This window comes from Papaver somniferum, chromosome 7, assembly GCF_003573695.1.
Source record: "Papaver somniferum cultivar HN1 chromosome 7, ASM357369v1, whole genome shotgun sequence".
In the NCBI taxonomy this organism is placed as follows: Eukaryota; Viridiplantae; Streptophyta; class Magnoliopsida; order Ranunculales; family Papaveraceae; genus Papaver; species Papaver somniferum.
In genome coordinates, this window is record NC_039364.1 from 109,072,505 (window position 1) to 109,090,866 (window position 18,362).

The window sequence follows — 18,362 nt, forward strand, 5'->3', positions numbered from 1 at the left end:
ATGATTAGTCGGCAAGGTATTGATTTCATAACCTGCCGACTAAAATATAGTCGACAAGGTATAGAGATGGATATCTTGCCGACCCTGTAACTGCTAATTTCAGAGATGAAAAGTCGGCATGGTATTCAACCTTATACCCTGCCGACTATATTTTATTCAACCTTATAACTGCTAATAGATTTTATATTATCCTCTTACCTTATTTACCTTTAGGTGATTATCTCCATTTACTTGGGTTGTAAACACAAAAGATATTATTATGGTTTTATATATATTCTAGCCAAGAGGAACATTTCTCCTCAAGGAAATTATCATCAAATCCAAGATGATATCAGCCCCCCTACGATCATATTTTCTCTAAACCGTTAAAATCAATGGCGACGGAACAACTGAAGCTCACAGACATTGATGAAGCATATAGATCTATGCATCTACAGCAACCCGATGATGCTTTCTACATGGATACCAGTGCTACCTCGCATCTCACTGATTCAGGTACTTTACATAACGTTACCAATTCTAATATTGTACGGTCTATCTTAGTTGGCAATGGCAATAGCATTCCAGTTACTGCTAGTGGTACCAAGCTCATAAACCTCCCTTCTCGCACCCTTAAACTCAAAAATACTCTTGTTGTTCCCGATATTATCAAAAACTGAGTTTCTGTTCGTAAGTTCACCACTGATAATCGTGTGTCTGTTGAGTTTGATCCATCTAGTTTTTCTGTGAAAGATCTGAGTTCGAGAAGGATTATCCTTCAGTGCAATAGTTCCGGGGAGCTTTACCCTATCACCAACTCTGTCGTGCCAGCTCAAAAATCGTCCCAGTCTTCCCCCGTTTCCCTCGTTGTCTGTTCGCCAGATATTTGGCATAGCCGCCTTGATCACCCCGACAAGGCTGTTTTAGATGTTCTTCGTACCAATAATTTTATTCATTGTAATAAGAATCAACATTCTAAACTTTTTCATTCATGTCAAGTTAGTAAACATGTTCGATTACCTTTTTATGAATCAAATTCCAATACTTTTGCTCCATTTGATATCACTCACAGTGATTTATGGACCTCTCCTCTACATGTTGATACCGGTTTTCGTTATTATCTTATCTTGCTGGATGATTTCACCAACTATCTTTGGGTTTATCCTTTAAAATTTTAATCCCAAATCTATGACAAGTTTTTGGAATTTCGTTCTCTTGTTCAAACCCAATTTGAGCGTCAAATAAAAAGTTTTCAATGCGACATGGGACGTGAATTTGACAACTCTTCTTTTCACTATTTTACTCGTACTAATGGTCTAGTTTTTCGCTTCTCTTGCCCTTAAACTTCCTCTCAAAATGGCAAGGCCGAACGCATGATTCGCCGTGTCAATGATATCACCCGCACCCTTATGTCTCATGCTTCGATTCCACCAAAATTTTGGGTTTATTCTCTCCTTATGGCTGTTTATCTTCATAATATTCTTCCCACAAAAATCCTAAACTTTTCTTCTCCTGTGTCTATTCTCTATCAACGCCAACCAACATACGACCATCTTCGTACTTTTGATTGCCTTTGCTATCCAAATCTCTCTTCCACAACTCCTCATAAACTTTCCCCCGCTCCACTAAATGTGTCTTCCTTGGTTTTCCTCCCAACCATCGTGGTTACCGCTGCCTTGAACTTGCCACAAACAAAATCATCGTTTCCAGTCATGTAACTTTTGACGAGAAAGTATTCCCTTTTACTAATCCTCCAACACCCTTGTCTGATGATGATTCCTCCTCTTCTTCTCCCTTTCATTCCCACCACATTTCCTATAGCTCTCCCCCTAATAATCCTACATTTTACACTCCACCTCACCGGCGACTTAACACAGTCCCCACTATCCCCACAAACCATTCAACTTCCTCCTCCACTGCTCTGTTCATTGTCTCCTCTACAAACAACAATCAGCTGCCACCTCCTACTGCCACTATTCCCTCTACGATAAACTGTCCCACTCACTCCGGACCACTACAGAAATCTCCTACCACCTCTTTACAGCAAACCAATATTCTGCCACCTCCTACTTCCACCATCCACTCTACAACACATCTTCCGCACTCTTTTTTCCCCACTACAACGTCCCCTGTCCCCACTCCAACTCCCCACACAACACAACACTCTTCTTTCCCCACTACAACGTCCCCTGTTGTGTTACCACCTCCTCCTCCTACAGATCAACGTCCAACCACCTCCACTCCAACTCTAACTCCCACTATAACATCACCCTCAGCCACGGAACCTTCGGCTTCTACCATACCTACCGCTCCCACTCGACCTGTCACTCGTGCCTCTCGTGGCATTTTCTGTCCTATAAATCGTCTTAATCTTCATGTCCAAACCTTACGTCATATCTCTCCTATTCCCCGTTCTCACTTGTATGCTCTTAGGGACATAAACAGGAATGCTGCCATGAAAGAAGAGTACAATGCTATGTTGAAAACTAATACTTGGGAACTTGTACCACGACCTCGTGATGCTCATGTTATTCGTTCTATGTGGCTGTTTCGTCATAAATATAACGCCGATGGATCCCTACAGTGTTGCAAGGCTCGTCTTGTTGTCAATGGCAAATCTCAACAAGTTGGAGTTGACTGTTTTGAAACGTTAGTCCGGTTGTTAAACCTGCTACTATTCGTACTGTTCTCACTATTGCTACATCACGATCTTGGCCCATACATCAACTAGATGTCAAGAACGCTTTTCTTCATGATGATCTAACCGAGACAGTCTATATGCATCAGCCTCCAGGATTTGTTGTCCCTGCTCACCCTGATTACGTATGTAGATTACGTAGATCTCTCTATGGCCTCAAGCAGGCTCCCAAGGCGTGGTTTCAGAGATTTTCCAAGTTTATCACAGGTTGTGGTTTCCGTGGTAGTGTATGTGATCCCTCACTTTTTGTTTATCAATCAGGATCTGAAACGGCATACTTACTTTTATATGTTGATGACATCATTTTGACTGCCTCTACTGATGCTCTCCTATGCCGCTTCATTGATTTGATGAAGAGAGAGTTTGCTATGTATGACCTTGGTCCACTACATCATTTTCTGGGCATCACTGTTACTCGTTCATCCTCAGGATTATTTTTGTTTCAGTCATTATATGCACAGGACATCATCGCGCGTGCCTCCATGGAAAAATGTAATCCAGTGACTACTCCGGTCGACATAGATTCCAAGCTCAGTGCTACCTCTGTCCCGGCACTTTCAGATCCCACTCTATACAGAAGCCTAGCGGGTGCTCTTCAGTACCTCACTTTTACTCGGCCAGATATTGCATACGCAGTTCAGCAGGTATGTCTATTTATGCATGATCCCCGTGAGCCTCACATGCATGCCCTCAAGCGAATCCTTCGCTATCTTCAGGTCACCATTAACCATGGACTGTTTCTCTCGGTCTCCTATATCTCTGGCTTAACAGCATACTCTGATGCTGACTGGGCGGGTTGTCCTGATTCTCGACGATCGACATCTGGTTTTTGTTTCTTTCTTGGTGACAATCTCAGCTCCTGGTCCTCCAAGCGCCAAGCCACAGTCTCTCGATCCAGTGTTGAAGCTGAATACCGGGGAGTAGCAAATGCGGTTGCTGAAACAACATGGCTTCGCAATCTTCTTCTAGAGCTCCGACTACCTCTACGACGTGCTACTATTGTTTATTGTGACAATGTAAGTGCGATATATATGTTTGGAGATCCTGTTCAACATCAACGCACCAAACATGTGGAGATTGATATTCATTTTGTTCGTGAACGAGTTCGTATTGGTGACATTCAAGTCTTACATGTTCCCTCTGAGAACCAATATGCTGACATCTTTACCAAGGGGCTTCCTCGACATCTATTTATTCGTTTTCGTTATAGTCTTAGCGTTTATTCCTCTCCCGCTCAGACTAAGGGGGTGTAATAGACTTTATATTATCCTCTTACCTTATTTACCTTTAGGATATTATCTCCATTTATTTGGGTTGTAAACACAAAAGATATTATTATGGTTTTATATATATTCTAGCCAAGAGGAACATTTCTCCTCAAGGAAATTATCATCAAATCCAAGAGTTTTGATTCTTCGTTTTTTTTTTTTTTTTTTTTTTTTTTTTTTAAATTTCACATGTATAGTTAGAGTGTAGAAGAAAGATTTTGATTTTTTTTTAATATATTTGGTCGGTATGGTTTTTTAGTATGGACAATTTGATCTTTTAACACCTTTTAAACACCCCTTAGCACACTAGTTTGGATAGGAATAAAATAAATATACCCCAATCAATCTGAGTATACCCCAATCTCGCAGGGATAAAGAAGCATATATATTCTCAACACAGTGGTAATTGCCGGGATAAAGAAGCATATATTCTCAACACAGCGGTAATTGTTTAAACTAGAAATTACAGCTTTATTATCAGAATCTCACATTTTTACTTTTCAGTTTTTCCCCTTGAAATTTTACAGCACTTTGCATATCAAGGAGCATTTTTGTTGGTTGAGATCTTCATTTCAGTGAAAGCCAAGTGGTCCTTCCTGCTTTTTCTAACTCTAGTAGTAACAGTTTACCGATAAACTACCATCAAAAGAAACCGACTACTAGTAAAGAACAAAAAGAAGGAAACACACATCATTTTCATTCAATGACCGACCCCAAGAAAATATAACCAAAAAAGAAAAAGAGAGTGTTTAGGGACTGGATGGGCACCCACTCCGTCTTAAGATATCACCACTAATATATCCTATAGTCTTACAGAAATTAGAGGACACCCCAAAAGTATTTAGCTGAAATCTATCCGTTCTGACGCAGTAATAACAGTCAATTTACATTGACTTCAGGCGGAGGACACTTCACACATACCGACAGCAAAAGGGACTAAGGGTATACCCAATTTTAAGGAGACCTAATATCCTTACTAAGGAAGGTTAAAAAAGGATGATTTTACTTTAATATTCTTGAACTAATTAAATCTTAAAAATAAACCCATTTTTTAATTTCATTAACCCTAAAATTAAAAAACTAAACAACTCTTAATCTTCTCTTCTTCTTTTTCTTCTTCTACATCTTCCATCAACCAAAGCCATATAAAAATCTTCAACTTTCATTTTCCAAAAAACATGTTGACTCTACCGGCGAAAAGAAGACTATAAGTGATGTTTAAATTCAAACCCATCATTGTGTTGTGTGATTTGATTGTTATATTAGGTTAAAAATCGAAAATTGTGATTTCTGTGTTTTTAGTCGGCAAGGTCGTAACATGCATATCTTGCCGACTTTTCATAACAGTCATGGCGACTGTAAATTTTTTCAACAGCCGGCAGGATATTTTTTGAAGATCTTGCCGACTAACAAATATTTTGAACATCCGGCAGGGTATTTTTTGAAGACCTTCCCGACTAATACATTTTTCTTAACAGCCGGCGGGGTATTTTTTAAAGACCTTGCCGACTAATACATTTTTCTCAACAGCCGGCAGGGTATTTTCAACAGCCGACAGGGTATGTTCAACAACCGACAGGGTATTTTTTGATGACCTTGCCGGTTAATAAATTTTTTCTGTCGTCTCCTGTGTATCAAAAAAATAAAGTCGGCATGATCTTCATTCGTCGACCTTGCCGACTTTTCATACTTTCAGAACTGAAAGTGTTGATTTTTTATTTAATTTTGAGTATTATTTCATACAACAGCTTTGCAATCTCCTCTTTAGAAGTGTTTGGGTAGTGTGCTTTCATTTCCGTTCCAAAAGATTTTTTCAAAACAACTTTTTTCATCAAAAAACTTCCCAAAGTTCAGTCAAAAATTTCATAAGTTTTAATCTACTCAATTAATTAACCTAATCAGATTTTTAGTGTTAATTAAACAAGAGTATATTAGCCATTTAAAAAATATATGGTTAAGGGGTGATGTTTTACTTCAAAATGACCCAAGTTTTGTCTCATTAGGGATACCCCAGTTAATCCCGTTATACCCCAATCAAGCCAGGTAAAAAAGCATTTCAAAAAAATTGTTGTTCCGTTATTGAGCCCCTTTCCAGTTACTACACTATTCATCACTATCTCCCTGGTTCTCAAGCTTCATTCATTGACAGTAATATGACAGTTTGTTTTCTACTACCCAAAAATAACCTACCCCATTAATATCTGTGGAAGCTCACATTCTCAAAATCTACCACCATGTGGTTGCACTAAATGCTTGACATATCTCAACACTCTCTGGAGTCTAGTCTAGTCTCTCCATCAAAACCCAAACTCTCTATTTTTTCAGCAAAACATTCATCTTATTAGATCTCTTCCCAAGGTTAGTGACGAAGCTTTCTCTGCTAAATCTCTTTGTTGTCTAATCTACTATATAAAACATAATTATTATTATCTCTAAAACCCAGAACAGACCATTTCTCTGTCTTTCTCTCTCTTGAACTCATGAGTTTCATCAAACTTTGCCTATCACCTGCGGAAGACAGTATCTTTCGATACCCAAAGTAGAAAATTGCTCCTGCATTTTGTTTCATTCAAAGTTCAAACAGTGAAAACTCAGAAGCACTGAACTTGTTATGCTGTATTTTCTCTGTTTTCTCAAGACTTTGTATTGAGCTTATTTAAGATCTACTAATTGCTTATTACTCTAATAAGCTATTGACTAAGCTGTTTCAGTAGTTTCCCTTGGTGGGTCTAGTTTGAATTCGAGTAAAACTTCTGCAAAATCACTCAAAATGTGTGTCTGGTAGTTCTGGTTTGATCTCAATTAGTATCTCAATCAGTTCAGATAGGTGGATGTAACTTCTTTGGATGCTTATCTTCACGTTTTCAATGACTCGGACGTTTAAGATTTTATGTGTTTTATGGTTATTTTTTGTCCGGGGCACACATGAGCTGCAATCATCACAGACCCAGGTTCTTGAGCAACTGAGGAGGCATTTGGAGTACCCAAAACAATTGGAGGTATGGAACAATTACAATGGGGATATCTGTTCAATACAATCTTCTTTGCAGTTGAGCCTTGTATGCGAAAGGAATTCAGTTACTGAGCTGAAAATTATGGGGGAAAGTTTAGCTAATAAGGTTAGTAATTTCGATGGTTTTGCTATTGCAAATCAAACATTATCCAGTCAATTCTCTGTTGATACATTCTTTACAATATTGTCGAGATTAAACAACTTGAGAATACTTAGTTTGATATCTTTAGGAATATGGGGACCGTTGCCGGATAAAATTCATAGGTTGTATTCACTCGAGTTTCTTGATTTGAGTGCCAATTTTCTATATGGTTTGGTACCTCCTAAGATATCAACAATGGGGAAGCTTCAAGTATTAACTCTAGATGGGAATTATTTCAATGAGACTGTTCCTGACTGGTTTGATTCGTTATCTAATTTGACGATTTTGAGTCTGAAAGGTAATCAGTTGAAGGGACCATTCCCGTCTTCATTAGGTAAAATTAAGACGCTCACGGATCTTGGGTTGTGTCGTAATAATATCACAGGGAAGTTACCTGATCTTGGAGGGTTAACAAGCTTACATGTATTGGATTTGAGAGAGAATCAGATGGATTCTAAACTTCCTGTACTGCCCGAAGGGTTGGTCACGGTGCTTCTCAGCAAGAACTCTTTTGATGATGAGATTCCACAACAATATGGTGAGCTAAATCAGCTTCAACACCTTGACTTGTCATCTAATTTTCTTCGAGGAACTCCGCCTTCGTCTCTTTTCTCTCTGCCAAATGTTAGTTTCTTAAATTTAGCTTCGAATACGTTGAGTGGGTCGCTTCCATATCGTCTAAATTGTGGCCGTGTACTTGGGTATGTGGATATTTCTACTAATAAGTTTACTGGTGGATTACCTGCTTGCTTGAGAACTACATCGGATAAAAGAGTCGTAAAAGTTGGTGGAAATTGCTTGTCTGTTGATACACAGCACCAGCATCCACAATCATATTGCCAAAATGTCCGTGTAGAGAAAGGGTCCACTTCTAGTATCAAACCTACAGTAGTTTTGGTTGGTGTAGTTATCGCCATTGTACTTTTCATGTTACTTCTTGCTATCTGCTTGGTCATTTTGTGTAAAAGATGCCGAAGAAGATCATCTGAGCAGAATTTGTTGCCTAAAGCTGTGCAAGAGAACTCTATAACAGGATTCTCCTCTGAGATGCTCGCAAATGCAAGTATGTATTGTCATCTTATTACATGTTCCATTATTCCTTCAACTTAAGGATTAGAAATTAGTCTACTAGTCTTTTTCAAGAGTTTTCTAACATGATAGTTGCTTTGATTTTCTTCTTTGGTTTGAATTCAGGGGTTATATCACAAGCGGCAAAGCTAGGGCAACAAGGTATTCCAACATATCGGTTGTTCACAGTAGAAGAGTTAAAGGAAGCCACAAACAACTTTGATCAATCTGCATTTTTAGGGGAGGGTTCAATTGGGAAGGTACTCCATTTAAAACCCCAATAATGCTTTGAGATTTAAACAATGCATACTTCATGGACCACTTAACCAGTTGTTCGTCGAATGAACAACACTTATATGTTGGCTTTCCCTTATTCATTTCCAGCTTTACAAGGGAAAACTGGAAAATGGAAACTATGTTGCAGTTAGGTGTTTGGCATTATTCAAGAGAGATTCAATTCGGAACCTAAAACTTCGTCTGGATTTGCTTTCGAAGCTCCGCCACCCACATCTGGTTTGCCTTTTAGGACATTGTATTGATGGTGGAGAAAGAGACGATTCCACTTGCAACAGAGTTTATCTTATCTATGAATATGTTCCCAGCGGAAGTCTTTATACATATATCTCTGGTAACTTTATATTAGTTTATCAACGCAAAATAAACTTCTTGATTCAGTTTCTAAGTTTATGTATCTATTTCTATATAGTAATATCAACACAAAATAGCGCTTGTCTTAACTTAGCAAGATAAATTTGCAGAGGATTCAGAGAAGATCCTTAAATGGTCAGATAGATTGGCAGTTCTAATTGGAATCGCAAAGGCTGTGCATTTTCTGCATACTGGGATAATTCCTGGTTTCTTAAACAACCGGCTGAAAGCAAATAATATTTTGCTCGACGAGCATCGCATTGCGAAACTTAGTGATTATGGGTTATCCATTATCACGAAGGAAATTGACAAACATGAGGTATGATTACAACTAAGTTGATGTACCGTTACAGCTTGCAATGAATGACAGTTTCAAGAGGTTGTAATTCTAACAAGAGGTGGTAATTCTAACATATATTCTGTTTACTTGAATTCCAGGCGAAAAAAGAAGCCAATAAATCATGGTAAGAAAGTAACATTTTTTTCGTCTTAAACGTGGTGTTTGAGAACTTGCCAAATTTTGGAATTTCCAAAACTGTAGGATCTTTGCTCAAAGTTTTTCAGTTGACACAAATATTGGCTAGGAGACGGTATTCAATTTTTATTCATTACGTCTCTGTGATGCTATAAGAACAACAAAGTTGATTACTATTTCTTAGCAGGATCTGACCCAATAGCATTTGCTTTTCCAGGCAAACGACAAAGTTGGAGGACGATGTATATAGCTTTGGTTACATATTACTTGAAATGCTTGTTGGACCTACAGCTGCTGGAAGAGGAGAATCATATCTGTTGAACGAAATGGTAACCCTTAACTTTTATACCAATTGGGTTCTCTCATTTTAATTTGGATAGTCACACTTTTGCCTACTGCTATTAGAATTTACCCAAAAATGAAACACCCGTTCATTAGCCTTTGTTGGGTGATAACTATGTAGATCATCCATGTTGAAAATACTAAGGAAGTGTCCCATATTTCCCATGTTCTTGTAGACATCATTTAGCAGCCACGACGACCGAAGGCGAATTGTGGATCCTATTGTACTCAGCTCTTCCACCCAAGAGTCCTTGTCGATTGTGATATCTATTACGAACAAGTGCATATCTCCAGAAGTATCAAGTCGTCCCTCTTTCGAAGATGTTCTATGGAACTTGCAGTATGCTGCCCAAGTTCAGGCAACAGCTGACAGTGACCAGAGACTAGATTCTGCAGCACAATAATACTAAAAGCATTCTAAAATGAGTTAAATAAGAAATTTGCATATTCCCATTGATCAAGCTGACATGAAATGGGGGCGTTAACCATTGATCGATCTTATTCATAACCATTGCTAATACCCAGATTGTGGGGTTGTGGGTCTTTTGTACACAAATACATGAAATTTTCCTGTATTTGGGCTTTGATTTGTATTTATTTTTGTTTCTTTTCAATATTTCTTGTCGACGCTGTACTGCTGTAGTAGCAATTGGAGATTGGGAACTGCACTTTGCAGAAGTGTACCCCCCATCCCATAGGATTTCGGGTAAATTTATTTAACTTAGCTTTTTAATATTTACAGCTAGCCACGTCACCTTGATTTAACAACGAATCAAGAAAGCCCTTGGTGGTTTGGCGCAAGAGATTGAAGTCATTGGATTTTAACATCTAAAGAACATTTTGATGGCTCGGAACAGATGTGTCCAATGGTTAGGCGCAAATTGTACAATAGTTAAAAAAACAAATCTAATAGATCGAATGGTTGGGTGCAGATTGTACAATAGTTATAAAACAAGATCAAACTTGATTCGCTAAACCATTTGGTGCATAAAGTAATTTTTATTTTTGGCTTCTCTTAAATATTGCCCATGTTTTTGTCAATCAAACTGGTTCTTATGATTATTAATAACATAATCCATAAAACTATACATAATTTTTATATATAGTCCAAAATAAATCATCAAATCCCTAAATCAAAAAAATAAAATAAAGTTAATCATAGTAATTTTCATAATTAGATTTATGTAATTGGGCCGACCGACCGGAGATCCCGAAGGGAAGGAGTCCCTTTTATGACTAATTTTTTGTAAAATGAAGGGTAACACAAATGTTCAATTTGATAAAAAGATTGGGAAGGAATATTCCTAAAAAATTACCGTCGCATAATTTTTTTTTGTTACTTTTTCAGTAGACAAAATTGTCCTTCCTTTTAATCCAATTACTATAATTATTTAATATCCAATTACTATAACTCGGAGTAAAAGTATCATTTTTTCTGAAACGGTGAAAGTATCATTTTTTCTGAAACGGAGCGAAAGTATCATTTTTCTGAAACGACGCGAATGTATCACTTTTTATGAAACGACGCGAATGTATCACTTTTTCTGAAACGGGGGGAAAATATCACTTTTCTGAAACGGGGCAAAAGTATCACTTTTTCTGAAACGGAACGAAAGTATCACTTTTTCTGAAAAGGGGGGAAGTATCACTTTTTCAGAAACGGGGCGAAAGTATCACTTTTTCTGAAACGGGGAGAAAATATCACGTTTTCTGAAACGGGGCGAAAGTATCACTTTTTCTGAAAGGGGGCGAAAGTATCACTTTTTCTGAAACGGAGGAAAGTATCACTTTTCTGAAACGGGGCGAAAGTATCACTTTTCTGAAACGGGGGAAAATATCACTTTTTCTGAAACGGGACGAAAGTATCACTTTTTCTGAAACGGAGCGAAAGTATCACTTTTTATGAAACAGAACGAAGTATCACTTCTTCTGAAACGGAGGAAAGTATCACTTTTCTGAAACGGGGAGAAAGTATCACTTTATCTGAAACGGGGCGAAAGTATCACTTTTTCTGAAACAGAACGAAAATATCACTTTTTTTGAAACGGGACGAAAGTATCACTTTTTCTGAAACGGGGCGAAAGTATCACTTTTTATAAAACAGGGCGAAAGTATCACTTTTTCTGGAACGGGGCGAAAGTATCACTTTAAACGGAGGAAAGTATCACTTTTCTGAAACATGACGAAAGTATCACTTTTCTGAAACGGGGAAAAAATATCACTTTTTTTGAAACGGGATGAAAATATCATTTTTTCTGAAACGGAGCGAAAGTATAACATTTTTTACCGTCGTATTTTGATTCATGCATCCACTAATTTGGTTATGCCTCAGAAATAACATTCTGAGGATATATAACGCGTTATGCATCGCTGTTTCGTTTTCTCCGGGTCGGCCCTCCCCATCATGGCAGCGGTGTTCTAGTATCTATGGCATATATAATTGATGATTTTAGAATACCCAAATTTATGTAATCATGATTGAGAAAAAAGAAAATCATCTTAGAATTTTTTTTATAGAATAATAATACTTATGAAGTTTTAGAAAATTGATTTTAGGAAAAAAAATCAAAACCCTAGTTGATTTCATTCCGTTTTTCGATAGATAATATTGTTGTCGAAAAGTTTTAAAGGAATAGTTACAATATATAACCTCAATTGATAATCATAATTTGGAAAAATAACAACATTTTATAAAAGAGGTGAAAAGTTGGGTTTAGTTTTTTTTGGAGGAAAAGTAAAAAACAATTAGAAAAGAAATTGAAAAAAATATCGTTTGGTCCTTTTTTAGGTGGTCCCATGTCTGTTTAGTCCTTTGGAAAAACGCCTTTACTGTTTGGTTCATAATTATTTAAAAATATTAAATGGACAAAAGTATCATTCCGTGTTAATTTTTACTTATTTTTTGGTAGCAGTTCATTCTTCAAAATGAACTCCTGTTAATTTATACTTATTTTTCAGAAATCACCTAAAAAAACAGAGTTCATTCCAGAAATGAACTCCATATAAAAAGCTAAGAAAACAGAGTTCATTCCAGAAATGAACTACATATATAAAGCTAAAAAAACAGAGTTCATTCCAGGAATGAACTCCATAAAAAGCTAAAAAAAAAAACAGAATTCGTTCCAGAAATGAACTCCATATAAAAAGCTAAAAAACCAGAGTTCATTCCAGAAATGAACTCCATATAAAAAGCTAAAAAAAACAGAGTTCATTCCAAAAATGAACTCCATATAAAAAGCTAAAAAAACAGAGTTCATTCCAGAAATGGACTCCATATAAAAAGCTAAAAAAACAGAGTTCATTCCAGCAGCAAACATCATAGTCTTCACAACAGCACCAACAATATCGTATTCATCATGTTCATCATCTTCATCATCTTCAACAACAACATCAAACAATAGAGACGAAAAAAGAGACACATAAACTACATCTTCTTCAAAAACTAAATCATCATCATCGTCTTTGGCATCAACAACATCATCTTCATCATCTCCATCGTATTTATCATCTTCCTCATCTTAAACAACAACAGAAATAAAAAAAAAAACGAAAAAGAAACGCAAAAACTTCATCATCATCATCTTCTTTATCGCCTTCATCATCATCATCAACAAAATTAGCAGAGAAAAAAGAGCCCAAAAACATCGTCGTTTATCATTATCTTCATCTTCTTCATCATGAGCAGAGAAAAAAAAATGGGTAGAAGAAAAAACTAGATCTGAAAATAAAGAAGAGAGAGAATGTAAATCTGAAAATAAAGAAGAGAGAGAAAGTGAATCTGGAAATAAGATGTTTTCTTCTCTTTTTTTGTGTATATGTGGACCCAAAAGGGTACTTCTGTCACTACAAGTTGACAATTACATCATCCATGACATCACCCTAGGATCAAATCATTATTTCTAGGACCAAACTATAATATATATTTCCAAACAGATAGTTGACTAGGTCAACTGGACTAGACTCCCTCTAATATATTATTTGTAAGACCTATTGGTATTTCCTACAAATATAATTTAGTTTGGATAAAATAAAAATTAGGGTTCATATTTTAATTTTGGGGAAGAATTAGGATTATTAGTTAAAAAATTAGGACTCGTTTGGTAACTTTGGTTTTTCGTCTGAACTTAAATTTTTTGGGCTATAGTTAATAATTTAAGATAGTTAATAATTTAAGAGAAGCCTTTTTTCTTTTCTTTTGCCAAACCATTTGCCTCTTTTAAATTGATTTAAGATCACATTCAATTCAAGCGATAGCTTAGCCCGCAACTTGAGTCAACACTTTCAGCCACGCTTTTGAATGTGAAAGTTGAATTGTGAAAGTTGAATCCGATTTGATTCGGAAAGTTCGTTTCCTTTGAAGAGTAAGAATCCTGGTTTGAAAAGCTAATGATCAACTTAAAAGCAATCCCAATCAAACTGCCATCAAGTATGCATGTTATAGTTGTGGGAGTGCAACCTGTTCGACCCCCGAATTTAGAGTATCTTTTTATCACACTATTCATAGAGTTGAATAAGCAATCGATATTTCACAATTAAAAGTGTAGTACTGCTTGTAGTTGCGGTCCTTACAAATCGTATTAACAATCAAAATATGGTCAGAAAAAAGAATTTCTATTTGATGGGGTTTCTTTCTATACCTATGAGTTCCATTGTACAGAGTAAATGTCTCTGGGACAACATCTCTTCCCCTAAACATCTGTGAAGACTTAAAGTCAGCACTATGCACTAATCAATTGGAAATTTTGTTCAAGTGGAAGGATACACAATATTATGGAAGAATCTTTTAGACAATAATCCAATCCTTTTGGACTCAGTTTACGAGTACAAGTGAGTTACAAAATTATTGACTTCAGAATACAATGAAGTTCTATAACAACGTTATTGCATTCCTTCTTTATACTATTTTGATTCTACCAATAAGACACTAAAATAGGATTTCTGATGCAGTGAGTATGAAATAGAGTGGGAAAAAAAAAGAAAAGGAAAAGCTTGAAAAACTTTTGATTTTGATGACAATCAATCTCAGGTGAAGGTTCAAATTCTTATAGCTATAAAAAGCAGGCATCATTGAAGATATATGTTGATCTCCATGGGGCAAGAGGCATCTTTGGTATCTACTGAACTATGTCGTTAGGAGTTTATAAATCAAATAGAATCACGGTTCTACCAAGTGCATAAGGTTTCCAATGGGCGCTGCCTTTGACTTGGTTAAATGATCATGTTTTCCAGCTTTCCCACAATTGACCTGGTCAACTACCCCGACCTTTCCCCCATATAAGTACTTACCCTCATAGGCACAATTGAACATGTCAGCTTCTCCTGTTGGGAAATTCACAACCCGAGTGCAGTGGAATACAAGATCATAAAATACAATTGGTGATTTTAAAGAAACATGGAAAAATAATAAGAGTGACTAAAAATAAACAAGTTCGGAACCACAACACAAGTTATACGTAGTTCACCTTTACATGTTACATAACGGCCAAAGCCTACCTTTAAAACTTTCACTAATCGAATACCATTACATGCTCTTTATACAACCCATAAGACAAGAACAAAAGAGTTAACAAGACATACCCGAGAACACCATTGTTGAAAATTTAGAAATGAACTCTGTAAACCATTCTGCAAACCAGACTCGTATCTTCTCTTTTACATCTTTTTGGCAGTTGCTACTAACATAGTAGAAAGATGGAAACACTAGAATCCACTCTTTACAAGTATTTCTCTCATATAAATATTGACATTCACGGTATAACTTGATCCTTCCTAATAAAGAGACCAAAAACCTAAGCTTTACCACTTTTCTAGGTTGGATTGCTTTCCACCTCTAATCATAGTCTTTATATAGAGAACACAACTTGGATTTTAAGAAACCTTAACTTTAGGAACAATTTTTCCTAACCTGACTCTTGAATTCCTAAACTTTAAAAAAAAAGTTAACTTAAGATAAAAGTTTACCAAGACACCAACCTCGACCACCGGTTTGAACCAACAACCCTATCCCCTCGACCAAAAACCAACCAACTTTTTTGTTTTCCTTTTCTCTCAGCACATAAATTCATTATTTTATAAACCATTTGGAAATATTTTACATCAATCAACACAACAAAATGACCACTTCCCCCAAATGTATGAAAAATAAGAATATCACTGGTTTGTATGGGTTTCTGTCTTTCTGATGCCCTTGTAATTGGTGTTCAAAAAAAAAAGGAATATGCAAACATGACAACAAAATATAAATTCATGAAAGAAAATTACTAATTATAAATAAATAAATATTTTTATTAAAATATAACTAAGAGCGTTATTACATTCCTCGAACCATTGTTTACTGATTCAAAAAGTTATCTTACTTTATTAAGGTAAACATATTCAAGAATAAATACCATTGGTTAACGGAACTAAACTTTCTATTTGTTTGATTTTTATTCCTCTATTGATACATGGTACGCATTAGGGGAATTTCCTCTCAAAAGTATCACCAACATTTCTAATTGGTTCAAGAGAATCAATACTCTATTACGTAAATTAAGTTTTCATGCCCGTCATACTAGTTGAGGTTCCTCCACTGGCATGTTTTTGATCAATTTTTGGTGATTCAGAATCACTTTCATTTTTTTTGATAAAACTTAACATGCATAAACAGGTAGACAGTTTGTCATTGACTCAATGCATACGCTGGTTGCATTAGAATAAATAAGTGATTAAGTATGAAATGTGCTGAGGGATTTGTCTTTCTATAGGGTTACACACATATAACTTCTTTTTAATACTTGAACTTCTCTACAAAACATGGTGAAATCCCAAAATCCTGATTTTATCTTTTATGTGAAACCAACCATTGATAAAATGAATTAATTTCCCAGAACATTTATTTACCCTAATGCTTGGTTTTTTTCGTCAATTGGACAGTCAGGTAGAATTGTTCTTCTTTGGAAGAGTGAATTCCAACTTGGAATAGTCCAAAATGCTAATAAAATGATTAATTCCTTACAACATTCCTTTATGGTTCTACATACCATGAGAAAAATTCGCTTCAATAGGATTACATTAAAAATATTGGTGAAAGAGCTAACCTTCCATAGATCCTAATTGGCGATCTTAACATCACCATGTATAAACATAAAAAATCTACTTTAACTAACCCTACCACCACAGATTACCCAATTATCTAGTCATCATGGATAATGATAATCTTGGTGACTTGGGTTATATGGTTCAACGATTCATTTGGATTACTAGACAAAGGAAATGTTCTATGGTTTAACCGACATCTAATGTTTATTACGTTTATACTATTGGGTCAGATCATACACCAATAATTTTGGAGCGTCTAACCAACAATCAAATCAGGAGCTGTAAACCCTACAAATATTACAAATACTGAAGTAGGGATCCTACTTCTCGATATGTAACTAAAAATGCCTACTCGCAGCAAGTTGTAGGTTCACATGCATACCAGATGACGAATAAACTTAGAAATGTTAAGCCCGAGTCAAAAAAATAGAATATGTTTCATTTCAGCAAGATTGACCAAAAGGTAAAGTCCCTTAATGAGAAATTGCACAATCTCTGAATAATCAATCTAATACTATTTAGAATGCATAGTTTATTAAACAAGTAGAAATTGATCTTAGACATTGGCTTAAAGTTCAAGAAGATTTATATGCTAAGAAACAGGAGAGAAGTATATGAAATATTTCGACAGGAACACAAGTTATTATCACAATTCTGTTAATAAGAGGAAACATTTTAATATCACATATAATTCCTAAGGTTACCCGATGGTCAATGGTCTAATGATTCGATTTTCCTTTAAGATCTGTTAGTTAGCCATCTCAAGTCACTTAGTTTCACTACTAATCCTCTTCCTAATAGGCATATTCTGAGCTGTGTTACTCATTGCATCGCTCGAGAGGATGATGTTAATCTCTTATACCTATTATAATTCAGGAAGTGAGAAAACTATCAAGCAGATGGCTTCTTTGACAGCCCATGGGCCTGATAGTTTTCCTCCTGGGTTTTACAAAAAGAATTTTGGTCTTTTGGAAGTAGATGTCTTCAACACTTCCAAATCTATCTTTGAAACAAACATCTTTTGAAATCAACGAAGCACACTCCATGAACACTATCAATATCTCTTTGTAAATCTAATTATAAGAATACATCTAAAATAATTCTTGTAAATAGAATGAGACTTATTCTTGGTAAGATAATTTCACCTTTTTTTAGGCCGTCAACGTGCCAAACATGCATATTTATGATAATGTGCTTATTGGACATGAAATTATCCACACTATAAAGAGGAAGAAAGATTAAACATGTATCATGTCATGTCTAAGGCCTTGCATAGTATATAATCGTCTTTTGTCATTAGTATTCTAAAGTGTTTCAGGTCTTCAAGTCATTGGTGTGATCTCCATTTTCCAATGTGTAAGTACTACAAATACTTATATTTTATTAAATGGTTCAATTTATAATACTTATAAACCTAGTACGGGTATCAGGCAGGGAGATCCCCTTCCTGTTTATCTTGTATATGAATTATTATTATTTTCAAGATTTCTCATTCAAGCTAAAGACAAATATCTTAGCCATGGTATGGAAGTCACCAAAGAGGACCCAAGTGTTTCACACTTACTCTTTAATGATGAATGCTTAATTACTTCAATTTTACCAAAGCTTCACACTTTGAGGTTAACAATCTAATGTCTTTAATCTTTGAG

At 35.9% G+C, this 18,362-nt stretch overlaps 1 protein-coding gene across 1 annotated transcript; it reads left to right on the forward strand.

Moving 5' to 3' along the window:
• The first annotated feature begins 6,126 nt into the window (after positions 1 to 6,126).
• On the forward strand, positions 6,127 to 10,368 carry LOC113298087 (probable inactive leucine-rich repeat receptor-like protein kinase At3g03770). Its single transcript, XM_026546753.1, has 7 exons — positions 6,127 to 8,163; positions 8,295 to 8,428; positions 8,553 to 8,796; positions 8,927 to 9,135; positions 9,255 to 9,280; positions 9,509 to 9,620; positions 9,810 to 10,368. The coding sequence occupies exons 1-7, from the start codon at positions 6,792 to 6,794 to the stop codon at positions 10,035 to 10,037; spliced, it is 2,325 nt and encodes a 774-aa protein (XP_026402538.1). The 5' UTR covers positions 6,127 to 6,791; the 3' UTR covers positions 10,038 to 10,368.
• Positions 10,369 to 18,362: the final 7,994 nt, after the last annotated feature.